The sequence below is a fragment of the Panthera pardus genome, unplaced genomic scaffold (assembly GCF_024362965.1).
Source record: "Panthera pardus isolate Hobbes unplaced genomic scaffold, ASM2436296v1 HiC_scaffold_27, whole genome shotgun sequence".
NCBI lineage: Eukaryota > Metazoa > Chordata > Mammalia > Carnivora > Felidae > Panthera > Panthera pardus.
The window spans coordinates 56,398,219-56,414,869 of NW_026526843.1; the positions used below are offsets into that span (position 1 = coordinate 56,398,219).

General features: G+C 33.7%; 1 protein-coding gene and 1 pseudogene across 2 annotated transcripts in view; one reads left to right on the top strand and one right to left on the bottom strand.

The window, feature by feature from the left end:
* The window catches only part of LOC109255075 (uncharacterized), a 443,355-nt gene extending 426,930 nt beyond the window's left edge, over nucleotides 1-16,425 (bottom strand). For both annotated transcript variants that reach the window (XM_019429494.2, XM_053891448.1), the window contains exons 1-3: nucleotides 16,280-16,425; nucleotides 14,490-14,683; nucleotides 12,617-12,763 (exon numbers count right to left, since the gene is read on the bottom strand). In XM_019429494.2, the coding sequence (XP_019285039.2) occupies nucleotides 12,617-12,695 (79 nt within the window). In that variant the 5' untranslated portion in view covers nucleotides 12,696-12,763; nucleotides 14,490-14,683; nucleotides 16,280-16,425. The remainder of the gene's footprint in view (nucleotides 1-12,616; nucleotides 12,764-14,489; nucleotides 14,684-16,279) is intronic.
* LOC128773806 (UPF0547 protein C16orf87 homolog) lies at nucleotides 4,920-5,401 on the top strand (annotated as a pseudogene).
* Nucleotides 16,426-16,651: the final 226 nt, after the last annotated feature.

Below are 16,651 nucleotides of genomic sequence, written 5' to 3' on the forward strand. Positions count from 1 at the left end.
GATCTAAATAGGTAAGGGACATTAAGGAATCTACTCATGAAATCATTGTTGCAGTATATGCTAACTAATTTACAATTTTTACAATTTTAAATTGTAAAAAAATACAATTAAAAATAAAATAAAATTTTGATATAAAAAAAGAAGGCAGACTTGGATTAATTATAAATATATATTGCAAAACTTAAAGCAACTATAAAAAATTAAAATATAATTGATAAGCTAAGAAGAGAAAATAAAATCATATAAAATGCTTAGTTAAAATCACAAAGGTAGAAACACAATGGACAATACAAATTTAAAAATACATGTGGCAAAAACTGATCTAATGCAAGAATAAATAGATAAATCCAATAGTATATTTGGAGCCTTCAACATACATTTATCTGAAGTGGAGTATTTCAGTCCTCATAAAATTAGTGAGCACCATCAATCACTAACAGCACCATCAATCATCTGGATATAATTGACATCTACAGACTATTGCATTCAAATATAGCAGAATACACATTCTTATCAAGCTCTCATTTAGCATTTACCAGATGTAGACCATATTTGGGATCATCAAATACACCTTAAAACATTTAAAAGAATAAAAGTTATACAATGTCTGCTGTCAAGCAACAGTGAACTTAAATTAGGAATCAATAACTGAAAGATATATGGAAAATTCAAAAATTTTAGAGATTAATCAGCATACTTCTAATGCATGGATCAAAAGAGAAATCTCCAGATGCATTTAAAAATTATCTTGAAATAAATGAGAGTGAAAATACACCTTATAAATATTTGTGAAATGGGGCAGTTGGGTGGCTCAGTAGGTTAAGCTTCCAACTCTTGATTTCAGATCATACTCTTGATTTCAGATCAACTGTTGATCATAATCTCATGGTTCCTGAGATCAAGCCCCACATCAGACTCTGTGCTGACAGCGTGGCATCTGCTTCAGATTCTCTGTGTCTCTATCTTTCTGCCCCTCCCCCTGTGCATGCATGTGCACTCTCTCTCTCAAAAATAAATAAATTAATTAATAAATAATAAAACATAAATAAATATTTGTGAGATATAGTGAAAGCAGTGTTTAGAGAAAAATTTAGAGCATTGAATGCGTACATTAAAAAAATAAATATCTAAACTAAATAATCTAAGTTTCCATGTTAGGAAACTAGAAAAAGAAAAGTAAAAGTTAATCCAAGGTAAGCAGAAAAAATGAATTAATAAAAACTAGAGCATAAATTATGATTTAAAAATAAGAAATCAATAGAGAAAATCAACAAAAATCAAAAACATTAATAAAATTGGTTCTTTGAAAACATTAATAAAATTGGTAAGCATCTACACAAGCTAACTAAAAAAAAAGAGTCAATTATTAATATCAGAAATGAAGGAGGGGACATCATTATAGATCCCACTACCACTAAAAGCATAATAAAGCAATACTATGAACAATTTTATGTACACAAAGTTGATAAACTAGGTAAAATGGACCAAATCCCTGAGAGACACAATCTGCCAAAATCCATACAACAGTAGACTATCTAAATAGGCTTATATTTATTAAAGAAATTGAATCAATAATTAATGACTTTCCAAAACAGAAAGCATCAGTTCCAAATGGGTTCACTGGTGAATACTGCCAAATTATTTGAGGAAAAAATTACACAAATTATCTACAATCACTTCCAGAATATAAAAGTAGTGGAAATACTCCCTACTCATTCTATGAGGCCAGAATTGCCTAATACCAAAGCCAGACAAAGCACCAAAATAAAATAACAGACAAGTTATCTCTCGTGAACATAGATGCAAAAATCTTCAGCAAAATATTAACCAACTGAATCAAATAATGTATAAAAATAAATATACACCATGATAAAGGGAATTCATCCCAGGTATGCAAGGCTAGTGGTATAATATTTGAAAATCAATGAATGTTACCCATATTATCAACAGTCTAAAGAAAAAAAAGCATACAATTATATCAAAAGATGCAGAAAAAGCATTAGACAAAATCCAACACCAATTCATAATACAACTCTGAGCAAACTATGAATAAAGAGGAACTTCCTCAACTTGATAAAGAACATCTACCAAAAAGCTATATAGCTAACACCTCACTTAATGGTGAGAAACTCTAAGCTTTTCCCCTAAGATCAGGAACATGGCAAGGATGTCCCTTCATACCACTCCTATCAACATCAAGGTGGAAGTCTTAGACAATGCAATAAGAGAAAAAAGGGAAATAAAAAATATACAGATTGGGAAGAAAGAAATAAAACTCTGTTCACAAATGACATGCTGTTTATACAGAAAACCCAAAAGAATTGAAAAAAAAACCTGGTAATAAATGATTCTAACAAGTTTGCAGGATACAAGATACTATACAAAGGTCAACCACTTTCCTATATACCAGAAATTAACAAGTGGAATCTGAAATTTAAAATACAATGCCATTTATATTAAGGACTCCAAAAAATGAAATAGGTATAGATATAACAAAATCTGTAAAAGAAAACTGGAACTAACAAACAATTGTAGCAAGGTTGAAGGATACAAGGTTAATACACAAAAATCAATTACTTTCCTATATACCATCAATGGACAAATGGAATTTGAAATTAAAAACGCAGTACCATTTATATTAGCACTTCAATAAATTAAATACTTAGGTATAAATCTAACAAAATATATAAAAGATCTATATGAGGAAAACTACAACATTCTGATCAACAAAATCAAAGGACTAAATACATGAAGAGATATTCCATGTTTAGAGACAGGAAGATTCAATATTGTCAAGATATCAGTTCTTCCCAAATTGATATATATAGGTTTGATATAATCCCAATAAAAATTTCAGCAAGTTATTTTGTGGATATCAACAAATTCTAAAGTTTATATGGAATGATAAAAGATCCAGAATAGCCAACACAATATCAAAGGGGAAAAAGTTGACAGACTGACACTGCCTTAAACACTTACTATAAAATTGCAGTAATCATGATAGAGTGAAATTGGTGAAACAACAACAACAACAACAACAACAACAACAAATAGATCAATAGAACAGAATAGTCCAGAAACAGACCCACATAAATATAGTTAACTGGTCAAAGGAGCCAAAGCAATAAAATGGAGAAAGAATAGTCTTTTCAAAAACATTAGGGAACTGTAAATGAAAACACCTTTGAGATACCACTACACACCTATCAGAATGCTCCAAATCAAACCACTGATAAGAACAAACATGTGATGCTGAGCATCTTTTCATGTATCTGTTGGCTATCTGTAGTCTTCTTTGGAAAAATTTCTATTCATGCGTTCTGCCCATTTTTTTTTAATTTAATGTTTATTTATTTTTGAGAAAGATAGAACATGAGCATGGGAGGGACAGAGAGAGAGGGAGACACAGAATCTGAAGCAGGCTCCAGGCTCTGAGCTGTCAGCACAGAGTACGATGTGAAGCTCGAACTCAGGAACCACAAGATTATTACCTGAGCCGAAGTCGGATGCTTAACCAACTGAGCCACCCAGGTGCCCCTCTTCAGCCAATATTTTAATTGGATTGCTCATTTTTAGGGTGTTACATTTTATAAGTGCTTTATATACTTGGAGTTCTAACCCTTTCTTAGGTCATTTGCAAATATTTTATCCCATTCTGTATGTTGCCTTTTAGTTTTATTGATTGCTTCCTTCACTGTGCAGAAACTTTTAATTTTAATGAATTCCCAATACTTTATTTTTTTTGTTTCCCTTGCCTCAGAAGACATATCTAATATGAGGTTGCTACAGCCAATGACAAAGAGGGCACTGCCTGTGTTTTCCTCTAGGATTTTAATGGTTTCTTGTCTCGCATTTAGGTATTTAATGCATTTTTAATCTATTTTTGTGTATGGTGTAGGAAAGTGAAAAACAGTATCTAGGTTATTCAAAATGTTAAAAATGGAACTATCCTACAATCCGGCAATTTCACTACTGAGTTTTTATCCAAAGAATATAAAAATACTAATTCAAGGGGATACATGCACCCCAATGTTTACGGCAGCATTATATACAATAGCCACATTTTGGAAATAGCCCAAATGTCCATTGATTGATGAATGGATAAAGAAGATGTGGTGTGTGTGTGTATATGTATACACATGCAATAGAATATTACTTAGACATAAAAAAGAATGTACCCTTGCTATTTGCAATGACATGGGTGGAGCTATACAGTATTATGCTAAGCAAAATAAGTCATTCAGAGAAAGACAAATACATTATGATTTCACTCATAGGTAGAATTTAAGAAACAAACGAGTAAAGGGAGGGGGAAACAAGAGTTAGAGAGAAGCAAACCAAGAAACAGACCCTTAACTACAGACAACAAACTGATGGTTACCAGAGGGTAGGTATGTTGGGGGGCAGATGGGTCAAACAGGTGATGGGGATTAAGGAGTGCACTTGCAGTGAGCCCCAGGTGTTGTTTATAAGTGTTGAATCCCTAAATTGTGCACCTGAAACAAATATTAAACTATGTGTTAACTAACTGGAATTTAAATAAAATATTTTAAAACTACAACAATAAATATGAGGATGTGAAGTAACAGGAGCTCTCACCATTTCTGATTAGATTGCAAAATGATACAGGCACTTTGGAAGACAGTTTGACAGTTTCTTACAAAATTAAACATATTTTACCATAAGATCCTAGCAATCACATTCCTTGGTATTTACTCAAAGTAGTTGAAAACACATTCACACAAAAACGTGCACACAAATGTTTATAACATCTTTATTCCCAATTGCTAAAAATTGGTAGCAATCAAGTTGTCTTTCAATAGATGAATGAATAAACTTTAGGGCATTCAGACAATGAATTATTATCCAGCAGTAAAAAGAAATGAGCTATCAGCCACTGCTGCTGCTGCGAGAGGAGCATGTCTGCAACTCAAGTAAAAAAAGTTAAGATGGCCACCAAATGGTGCCCAGAGTGTGACCAACAGATTCCTGTTGCATGTAAATCATGTCTCTGTGGTTACATATTAGCAGAAAACTTTTAAATGCAAAAGACCCAGAAAAATCACCACCTTCTGCAGAAAACAAGCATGAAGCCAAGGTAAGGTGAAAAGAGACAGTTAAGTGAGAGAAGATAAATTCTACAGTAAATAAAGGTTTAGAAAACAGAAAGAGGTCTCAAGTAACAGCCATTCAGATCATATCAGACGAGGAAGAGGAAGACCCAAAATTGCACCTGCCAAAAACAAAACAAAAACACATAAGAAAAACAAAAAACAAAACTAAACAAAACAAAAAAGCATGAGGAAGAGAGAAACAGGAAAAGGTAATTGACATATATGCTAACCTCTCTGATGAAAAGACTTTTGTGTTTTCCATTGCTTTGGCAGAAATACATAGAAAATTATTAAAGACTTACTCTCTGGGGTGCCTGGATGGCTCAGTAGGTTAAGCGTCTGACTTCAGCTCAGGTCATGATCTTGCAGTTTCTGCGTCTGAGCTCTGCATTGGGCTCTGTACTGACAGCTCAGAGCCTGGAGCCTGCTTAAGATTCTGTGTCTCCCTCGCTCTCTGCCCCTCTCCCACTCGTGCTCTGTCTGTCTCTCTCAAAAATAAATAAAAATGTTTTTTTTAAAAAACGATTTACTCTCTGATATTGGTATGCAAAATGTGTTGAAACTTTCTTCAGGATTACATCAACAAATTTTCAAACAGTTGTGGATTCTCAGGAGAATTCTGATTGCATCAATAAGGGTCATTGTTTGTTTTATTTTCCCTGTCCTTTAGCTTGTGCCACACTTTGGGAGCAAAGCTGTAGGCTTGGACTGTTCTGGGATTTCCTTGTTTACCAAGGAATATTGTCAGTGTTTTGTGTTGGGATATAAGTGTATTTAGCAAAAACAAACAAACAAAAATAATGGATGGGTGTTAAAGGATAAAGGGGTAGAGGTGGGAGTGAAAGAATGAAAACTAGGGAAATAAAATGCTTGATGGTTATCGGGTTTGCCACCAGAGATGCAATATTTTAAGACCTTAGATAAAGAGAGTTTTAAAAATATATATTTCAGATTTTCAGCACTAACAAATTGCATATATACAGTTAATTTACTTTCAATAAATTTGCCATTGATATTTTATTGAATGGAGAATTAAGAATATAAACTGTAAATTTTTGTCTTTTTTAAAATATAATTTATTGTCAAGTTAGCTAACACAGTGTATACAGTGTGCTCTTGGCTTTGGGGGTAGATTCCTGTGATTCATCGCTTACATACAAAACCCAGTGCTCATCCCAACAAGTGCCCTCCTCAATGCCCATCACCCATTTTCCCCTCTCCCCCCATAACCTCAGTTTGTTCTCTGTATTTAAAAATCTCTTATGGTTTGCCTCCCTCTCTGTTTGAACTTATTTTTTCCCCTTCTCTTCCCCAATGGTCTTCTGTTAACTTTCTCAAGTTCCACATATGAGGTGGGAATGTAAATTTTTGTCTTAAATTGATTTTTCTTGGCCTTTATTTTTATGACTTAAGTTATGAGTTATATTCTGGGAGATACTTTCTAGACATTTGGGAAGTTTGGGTGCTATGTGAAGAAAAGCATTTAAGGATATATCATAATATATTTCATATATAAACATCTTGTTTTCTTGAATGTAATTTATTTACTGGCTAAAAAAAAAACCCTTTTCTGCTCTCAAGATGGTGCCTGTTAGCTTAAACATAAAATATATTTATTACTTACCAAATATAGCCACTTTTAAGCAGCAATGTTTTATCTGAATGGATGTTAATTTATACAACCTGATAATTATTTAAATTGTTACTTAACCTCATTCTGGAAAAAAAAAAAGCCTAAATATTGAAACTAATAAAAAAAAAGAAATGACCTATCAAACCATGAAAAGATATGGAACATCCTTAAAAAAGCATGTAACTAAGTGAAAGAAACTAATCTGAAAAGGTTACATAGTGTATGATTCCAACTACAAGACATGTTGGAAAAGGCGAATCTATGGAGACAGTAAAAAGATAAGTAGTTACCAATGGTTAGGTTGTGTAGGGGCCAAGGGCAGGCCACCTCAATGTGCCACTTTGACATACGGATTATTTAAAATAAAAGTTACTTAACAGCCAGTGCAAGGACACTCAGACCCTCCCCTGTCCCACAAAAGCAGGAAATAAATCTCTCATATGAAAAGTACTCTGGCTGTACTAAGAAGTAAAAAGACATTCTTATTATCAGAGATAGTAACTCTAAAGCTGAGAAAGCTACAGGAACAAACTGTGTTCCTTTTTAACTAATCTAGTACCTCAGCCCAAATACTTGGAATGCCTTAGGGATTAAAGTTCCAAAACATCTGTTTCCTTTATCCTGTCAATTCCTCACAAGTTTATTGTCTCTTTGTCTAAAGAGTATAAGAACTACCTGCCTTGGTCATTTCTTTAGGTCTCAATTTCAATATTGCATCCCTTTGCACAAGTAACAAAACTTTCCATTTTTTTTTTATTCCTGTTAACCTGTCTTATGTAAATTTAATTCAATTCAGTTGAAGGATAGAGAAAGAATTTTTCCTTCCCTTCAGGTGAAAAGGGGAATGAATAAACAGAGTGCAGAAACTTTTGGGGGAGCTATTTTATATGATACTACAATGTAGGTACATGCCATACATTTGTCAAAACCCACAGTACGTACAATACCAAGAGTGAACCCTAATGTAAATTATCACTTTGGGTGTTAATGATGTGTCAATGTAGCTAGATCAATTGTAACAAATGAATCACTGTGGCTTGGAATGTTGGTGGGGGAGACTGTGCACATGGAGGAACAGGGAATATATGAGAATGCTCTACATTTTCTGCTTTATTTTGCTATAAACCTAAAATTGCCCTAAAATGTAAAATATATTTAAAAAATAAAAACAACTGAGACCTTTAGTTTCCATTCTGACTGAGGGGAAAGATTGGATTCTACAAATAAATATTATTCTTTTCAATAGGGACTCACTATTCAATTTATATACTGGATATTCAGATATTTTCAGTCCTCTTACCCATAGACCATTACCAGAAATAAATATAGATCACTTTGGTTTTGTGAAAAAGCTCAGCTCAGGATTGTTAAGGGCATGGTGGGGATTGAAGAAAGCACAGAAGTCTTATGATGCCATGTTTTTTGGTGAAGAAATGCAGTCTTTAATGATGTTAAGAAGATCTGCTTTGGAAGAAAACTAAAACAGATACTGAGAAATTACTGTATATATGGTCACTTTTCTATCAACCATTCAGGGCAAAAACAAAAAGCCTACAAGCAGGCAAAAAGAAATTGATAGAAACAACAACAGTTACACAAATTATTTCAAACTGTGGTAGATATTAATACTGTAAAAATACTGCAGATATATAAACATATGGGTGGTTCTTACCCACTTGATAACTCTGGCAACCAATAAGGGAAGTGACTGTTCTTCATGGCAGGAATCTGTTCCTAGTCTTTATGTCTCCATGCTTCTTTTGCTTTATGTATACTATACAACTTTAACTTTTCAGTTAGGAGAGACTGTTTAGGTGCTCTAAATCTGAGCAATAAGCTTAGAAGTATGGGAAAAGGTTGAGAAGAAATGGGAAAAAAAGATCTGCTTATCACACATTAATGATTCATTACCTAGTGAAAGCGTTCCTTGGTCTGGAATACTGGGTGTATAAACTGTCTGATTGTCATGATATGCAAAAGAAAGCATACATGTAAATTTTAAAGGAGAGAGTCTAGGTTTTCATCAGATTTTCAAAGATATTAGGATTTGTGACACTTAATGTTTAAGAAATCATCTGTGCAATAGCATAGGTTGCTGGGATCTCTAACAGACTGTTAAATAAAACAATTACATCAACATACCCAGAAATAGCATTTGGAACTCTGAAAGCAGCTCCCCAAGTGCCTAACTTACAATTTGAATGTAAATAACTTACTATGGTAAATCTGGTATAGGTGGTCTCTAAATAGCAGTTGTAGTCATCCCAACTCAGTATTAATTATCAGGACCAAATCTCCATACCCAGAGCTTGAACAATGATAGAGACAAGGAAGGGTGACATCTTTTTTTTTTCCCTGGGTGTCTATCACTATCCTACTACTCAATACTAGCCTCACATGTGAGATAAAGACAGCACAGCCAGTTATTTGTGAAATGTAATCTAAGAATCACTTGAAAGAATTTTACCCACAAATAAAAATTTTCTCTCTTGTTACTGCATCAGATTTCATAACTGGTGATTTGTACTCAACCTCTTCCAAAATCTATATATGTATTTTTAGTATTTCAGGGAATAAGCTATAACAGTTACTTTGTCTCTTTCTTGATGTTTTGATACCTACCATTCTCAACTTATATGAGCCCTCTGCTCATTCACAGGTATCTTCCAGAATAATAAACTCACTATTGTCATAGTCACTATAGCAGAATGATCCCCCTATCAAATACACCCTGTATAGCTTATGATTTTGACAATATGCATGTACATCATCAATGAAGGGAGAGGCCCTCACGGCCCGTTATTATGATCTTTCCTAATTTCCTAATTTTGCAAGCTCTCCACCTTAATTCATCTTTTCCAGACAAACAAATATATTCTTAATGAAAATTATCCCCTAATCAATGTTTTCTAAGTTGAGGTATACCTGGCTTTGCTATTAAAATCCACATATAGATAGATCTAACAACCTTCTAAACCTGTAAGATCCAAGAGTCCATAAATAGTAACAATATGTTGGTGCTTCTGACAGTGTAACACTAACATAACAATAACAATAGTTGAATTGATAGTTGGATAAACATAAGTAGAACAATGATAAAATACTTGTCACATTTATTTTGTACTTAACCTTCTCCAAATACTTGTTATTACTGATTATTATTTTTCATTGCAATATACCTCTCAGACATACATATGTGAGTTGCCAGTTTGAGAAGGAAGGAAAGAAAGAGAAAGAAAGAAAGAAAAAAGAGAAAGAAAGAAAGAAAGAAAGAAAGAAAGAAAGAAAGAAAGAAAAAGAAAATCAATTAAAAAAAAAAACTTTAGAAATCCTAATGACCCAGTGGCTTGTCTACAGTCACAATGGGGTTTAATGGTACAATCAAGCCTAGAAGTTAGGGATCCAAACTCAGCTTATGTTCTTTCAATAGATTCAAATCCTCCAACTGTCAAATTTAAATCACATTTTCTATTCTGTACTAAAATCCACAAAATTATTTTACGTAAAAACAAATCATATATTTTGGATACTAATGTTTCATTGGACATGTCATTTGCAAATATCTTCTCCCATTCAGTAGGTTGTCTTTTAGTTTTGTTGATTGTTTCCTTTCCTGTGCATAAGACTTTTATTTGATGTCGTCCCAATAGTTTATTTTTGCTTTAATTTCTGTTGCCTCAGAAAACATATCTATAAAAATGTTGCTAACAGGCATATGAAAAGATGCTCAACATCACTCATCATGAAGGAAATACAAATCAAAACTACAATGAGATATCACCTCACACCAGTCAGAATGGCTGAAATCAACAACACAGAAAACAAGTATTAGCAAGGATGTAGAGAAAAAGAAAACCTCTTGCACTGTTCATGCAAATGCAAAATGGTGCAGCCACTCTGGAAAATAGTATGGGGGTTCCTCAAAACATTAAAAATTGAACAGTAATTACACTACTGGGTATTTACTCAAAAAATACAAAAACCCTCTGGCATTCTCAGTTTTAATAGTGCTAGACTGCTCTAGGTTTTTCCCTCTAAATTAACTGTGTGAAAAGGTCTCCAGTAAATCAAATTGTTATAATCATCTTTGGTTTTCTGTCCATATAACAGAAACTGTTTTTTTTTTTTTAAAATAATTTCGTAACTTACCACTAATCAAATACCAAATTCAAGCTAGGATACCAATAAGGTATTGAGGTCTGGTATCTATAATTCATAGCCTGCTTATTTAAAATTACTTTCTTTTATAATTATTGTTTTAAGAATATGCCAATATCACCAAACAAAAGTTAACTAAGAGTGGCAACCTGAAAGTTTTTGGGCATTAGGCCAGTTTTATAGGAAAAAATGAGAACTGGAATATTAAAGTCATTATTTTGTCAATAATAAAAATATTTGCTAAGTACCTACTCTTTGCAAGGTATTGTGCTGAGTGTTGTCAGAGATACAAAGATAAGTAAAATATTACACTTTGCCTTTAAACTATTTTCAATTTGATAACGAAAAGATGAAACACACACACACACACACAAATACAGTGATAGGCACAAAATGCTTTGAAAAGCAAAGGAAATATTATGGAATCACAGGGGAAAAAAGACATTTCTTCTTGAATTAGTATTATTTTCAGTAGTTTGCAAATGCTACTGAAAATAATGCTACCTTTGCAAATGCAAAGGCCTGAAGTTTAAAAGCAATTACTCAGAAAAAAATAACAATGCAGCTAAGAAAACTTGGAATTTCCTTCCAAAGGCAGGAACCAATACTTTATTCCCTAAGTTAGTGAGGGTGATGAAAGAATATTTAAGTTTCCTGATGTTAAAAATGATAAAAGTTAGGATTAAAGCATGATTCAAGAAAACTTGGAGTTTATTTTTCATTTGAAATTCCTCTGAATTAAAATAATTTTATTCACATAATTGAAATTACTTTATAATAAATTTTCACATATATCATGCTATAAATCTGTATGAATTCAATGTATTGGGAGGGAAATCTTACTGCACTGAATTTTATGGATGGGGAAATAAAACTTTAAAAAGATACTATAATTCTGTAATGATAATATATTATTTTCATCTATGTAGTGTCTAATCCATTATACTTAACACAACAGAATATGCTAAACCAGCTATACATAAAGAAAACACTGCAATAGAGCAAAGCTTCATAGTATCATCTTTAGAAGAGTTTCTGTAATTAAAAGTGGTAAACATCGCCAATCTTTCCTAAAGTGCTCCTTAGCATGATGCTAATAAAGACAGCTGGCAATAAAGAACACTTTGGATCTTTCCTACCTCTTAAATCATTGGATATATTATTATTTTAGTAACTATTAATGCAAACAGTAAGTGATAGAAGCAGGCATAGCCTTTGCTCTCAAATGTAAACTATATATTAAATGTAATAAATTATAATTAATAATAAAATTATTTAAATTAATTGCATTTTACTCTTCCTTTCATTGCATCTATTCCTTTATACAATCCATCCTCTTCGGTCAGCAATGGCTCATTCCAATAGAAGAATGTAAATCATATCTTTTAAGTAGTGTGTTTTACTGTTTATCTAATGTCATTATTTTAGAATATTTGGTTGCTTCTAATATTCACATATAACCACATTAATATGTTAAGTAAAAATAATACATTAATTCCAATATTCATACAAAAAAGATATTAATCAAGGCAAGGAAATTATTCTTGGGATGTGTTTATTAAAACAATGTTAAGAACTTAAAATTACAGATTTAAGGTTCAAGTGTTTAATATTGAAGCATTTTCTGTAAGAGACTGCAAAATAATATGTGAAATCTTGTCAGCTGAGCCTGCAAAAGATGAGAAGTGATGTGCAGAGTTAAACATCTTACCTTCTATCCACACACGAACTTCAGTAGGAGAGGATGTCACAGTAGGATCTTGTTGAAAAAGATTAAATGATTGTGCCATGTCTCAGGATCGATAAATAGAGCAAATCCTCTGGTGGTTAATATTTAAGGCTTAGATAATCCAAGTAGCTAAGAATGAAATAACAGAACTTAATCAGGTTCAGGCATTATCTGTTCATACAAACTACATTATATTAGCATATGCTGTCAGGTGTGGAGTTTGGGATAAAATAATCCACCATCAATTAACTAATTAGTATGTATTGCACACCTCTTTAGTAAAATACAAAAACTCAAATATAAATCCGAATGAAATACTGATACATGATACAATGTGGATGAACATTGAAGACATTATGCTAAGTGAGAGAAGCCAGATACATAAGGTTGCATATTGTCTGATTCCACTTAGTTGAAAAATTCAGTATAGGTAAATACATAGACACGGAAAGATTAGTGGTTGCTAGAAGCCGGGGAGAGATAGGGAAGAGAAACTGTTTAATGGGTACAAGGCTCTTTTTTGGGGTGATGAAAATGTTTTGGAACTAGATAAAAGTGATGGTTGTACAACATAGTGAATATATTAAATACCTCTGAATTGCACACTTTAAAACTGTTAATTTTGTTATGTAAATTTTACCTCAATGAGATAAAATTGAAAAGGCCAAAAAATAAAAACCAAATATAAACCTGATACAACTTCTGTCAAACAAAAATTGTGAATCTATTAAGAAATATAAAAAGCACATTAATGGCATTAAGACAAGTACTATACAGAATAAGTGCTAAGGAGTTTATGTTTAACTGCAAGGAAAAGAGATAGCTTCACGCAGCAGGTGGCATCTGAGTTAAGCCAAACTAGACAGAAAAGAACCTCGAGAGAAAAATAATAATACCTTCCCTGCCTACATCAGGAGTGTCTTGTGAGACCTATGGAAAGAAAAACAAATGGGAAGGAGAACACTTTCTAAAATATAAAACATTCATTATGGAAATGTGAATCATTATTAGTCCTGGTAGTTTTGAAACTCCAATTTGTTGCAGCTTTCAGTTTTCCTTACCTATATTACTCAGCTTTTGAAACCAAGATACAAAGGACATAGTAATGACAATTTTAAAAGTAATATTGTGTAATTGTGATAATTCTGGAAAAATCAATTGTTCTCCCCTTCCATTTTACCATCTTTAAACTAAATTTTATGACCTTGTATATAGAAATGCTTTGCAAATGTAAATCATTGATGTTCACATTAAACAAATGGTCTACAATCACAGCTAAGTCCACTTCTGAAAAAAACTTGAATATGGGTAGCACTTTCCCAGACAAAAGAAGTAGGACCATATTAGACGAGTGGGCTGCCATGTTTTATCATCCTCTTCACTCAGCCAATTAACTCAGGCCCTGCCTTTCATAGCACTTCTTGAACTACTACAGCATATTTGTGTTTACTTTTATCTTGCCCCTCAAGAAAATTGGATTTTAATCTGAATATCTTTTAAACTGAAGAAATGACAAGGGGCAGACAAACTTTCTAAAGCAGCACTGTCCAACATAACTTCCTGCAATGTTGGAATATTCTACATCTGCACTATTCAATATAGTAGCTACTGACCACATATGGCATGTAAAATGTGGCTAGTGAGACTTAGGAACACATTTCCTAATTTTATTTAATTTTAATTGATTGAAATTTAAATAGCCACATGTGGTTACCTGGTAGTTTTGAAACTCCAATTTGTTACAGTTCTAGAACTTCCAATCAAGCATTAGGGTTATATACTTGGTGGACAAGCTCAGACTGAAAATGAGAGCTGCTAGGGGAATAGGAAGATCTGAAAGAATCCTGATGCTTACAGTCAGATTATCTGTAGTCTTAAAATTCATGATGAAATTGGCAACACGAGCAAGTTGCTGATCATTCTCTGATTTCACCTTCACCTGAGGTGTGAGGGTAGGAGAGGCTGTACACAGTGTGGGTGGTGGATAAAGGAAAGAAGATTTGGGTAGCCTCCAGCGGTGAAGTGAATCTCCAATAGGTTTCAGTTATTCTAAAAAAATAAAAATAAAAGTTAATAGAAATACATAGTGAAGTTCTTACATTCAGCAGAGACTTGGTTAAACAGGCAAAAGTTGCATTTCCTTCAAGCATATTCAACAAATGGGTAATGATGCACTTACTATGTGTCAGGCAGAGGAAATTTCATTGATTAAAAGATGTGGTTGTGTTTTATATAATTGTACAACATCACTTAAAGTCCTCTAATTTTGAGGAAAGGGGGTTTTGGTGTGCAGTGGTTTCTCTATTCTTTTGTTTTTTGTGTTTTTTTTTTTTTTTGTTTGTTTGTTTGCTTTTTGGTTTTTTGGGGTTTTTTTGTTTTTTTTTTTGTTTTTGCTATTTAACATTTACATTATTTCTTGAATCTACCTAAATGACTTTTTTTTTCTCTCTTTTTGTTTGTTTGGTCTTTCCAACTTGCATTGCTTTCTTAATTTAAATTCAGTTCAGAGGACTAGTGCCTATTTTCTCTTCTTATAATTACCTATAGATGTTTATGCAAAATATTGACCAAGGTGTTTCATCTCGGGTTTAAAAACTCTCAGCTAAAAAACTTTTATTTTTTGCTTAAAAACAAAAAAAGGGAGGGAAAGGAAAGGAGGTAAACAAAACTTGTAAAACAAACACTAAAAATAAGTAAAAGTTAATGAGATAAGATAGTGGAAAAATTCCCTCCTCAACACTTCAGTGTCTATTTTTATAAATGTTGACTAGCTTTAAATTTTTTTTTCAATTACATTCCTTTATGTTGAAAGGTTTGGGTCTATAGGACTATGTAGGGGGATAACTAGACGCTAAATGTCCCCTAAGTGTTAGCATTTTAATTAAGCCTAATGTATTTCAAAGGCACAACCACAGAAGTCCTATTATCCATATCACAGACAATAAAGTAATAAGATTCAAAACAAACAATTCTAAATTATATCATCAGCCATTCTGAGCATGGTGAATTTCTTTTTCCATAACAGAATAATATAAATAATGCTGAGATGGATTATTATATTATTACTATAAAGGGAGAATCATCGACTCAGGGGATTTTAAAACATAGAGGTGATATCTAACCAAAAGGTTGGAATTCGACAGTTGGAATAGCTTTCACAGAAGTGGTACAGAGCTTGATGAGGCAGCAGCGTAAGCTTGCCAACAGGTAAAATTATTTGGGAAGTTTTCCTCATGTTTAGTTGAGGTCAACCTTTTCTGAACTCTTGTTCTTACTCCTATTTTTGTCCTAGTTCTGCCTCATGCTGTTCCTGGGAAGGAGTCTCTGAAGATTTTCACGAGCATCAACCAATCTGCCAACTCTCAGTGAGCTGTCAGTTGGCCAATCTAACCCTCCCGCACACCCTTTTTCCATCTTGGTTTTTCATAAGACAGTTTTCCAGCCCTGTCCCCACCCAAAGGTTGGCCACTAGTCTATCTATCAGGACCTCCATCTACAATGTGAGGCTCAGAGCTGAGGTTGAAGGCCAAGGCGGCCTTACCACATGAGCCTGGGGGTGGGGTCAGGGGCTGCGTGGTCACCCTCACACTAAACCCGCCCCTCCTCCCTGTTAGTTACTGTAAGCCACCTCCCATCGAGAGGTACCTTCATTCCTGTCAGACCGCGTCGCCAGTTAGGGCTTTCGAAGGGAGGCTCTTCAGAAAAGGAAACACCTCCCTCTACAGCCCCAAGCAAGGGCTACAGTAAGCAGTCTTGTTACTTGCCTTTTTCCCTACCCTCTCAGCTTGAGGCCGCGGGGAGAGGATCCCCACAGCTACCAACCGGCAGCTGGGTCTGGAAAAGGGAGTTCTCAACTGCCCCGCACTGTGCATGCGTTGCCCCTAGAGCCTGGTGCATTTCCGGGAGTTTCTATGACGTAGCTCTTGGCCTACAATGTGCAGGGAGGGGCCTGTTGACAGGGAGTTTGTCTTCACCCTTCACTGCCCATAATAGCCGTTGAAAGTTTGTTTCCCTTAA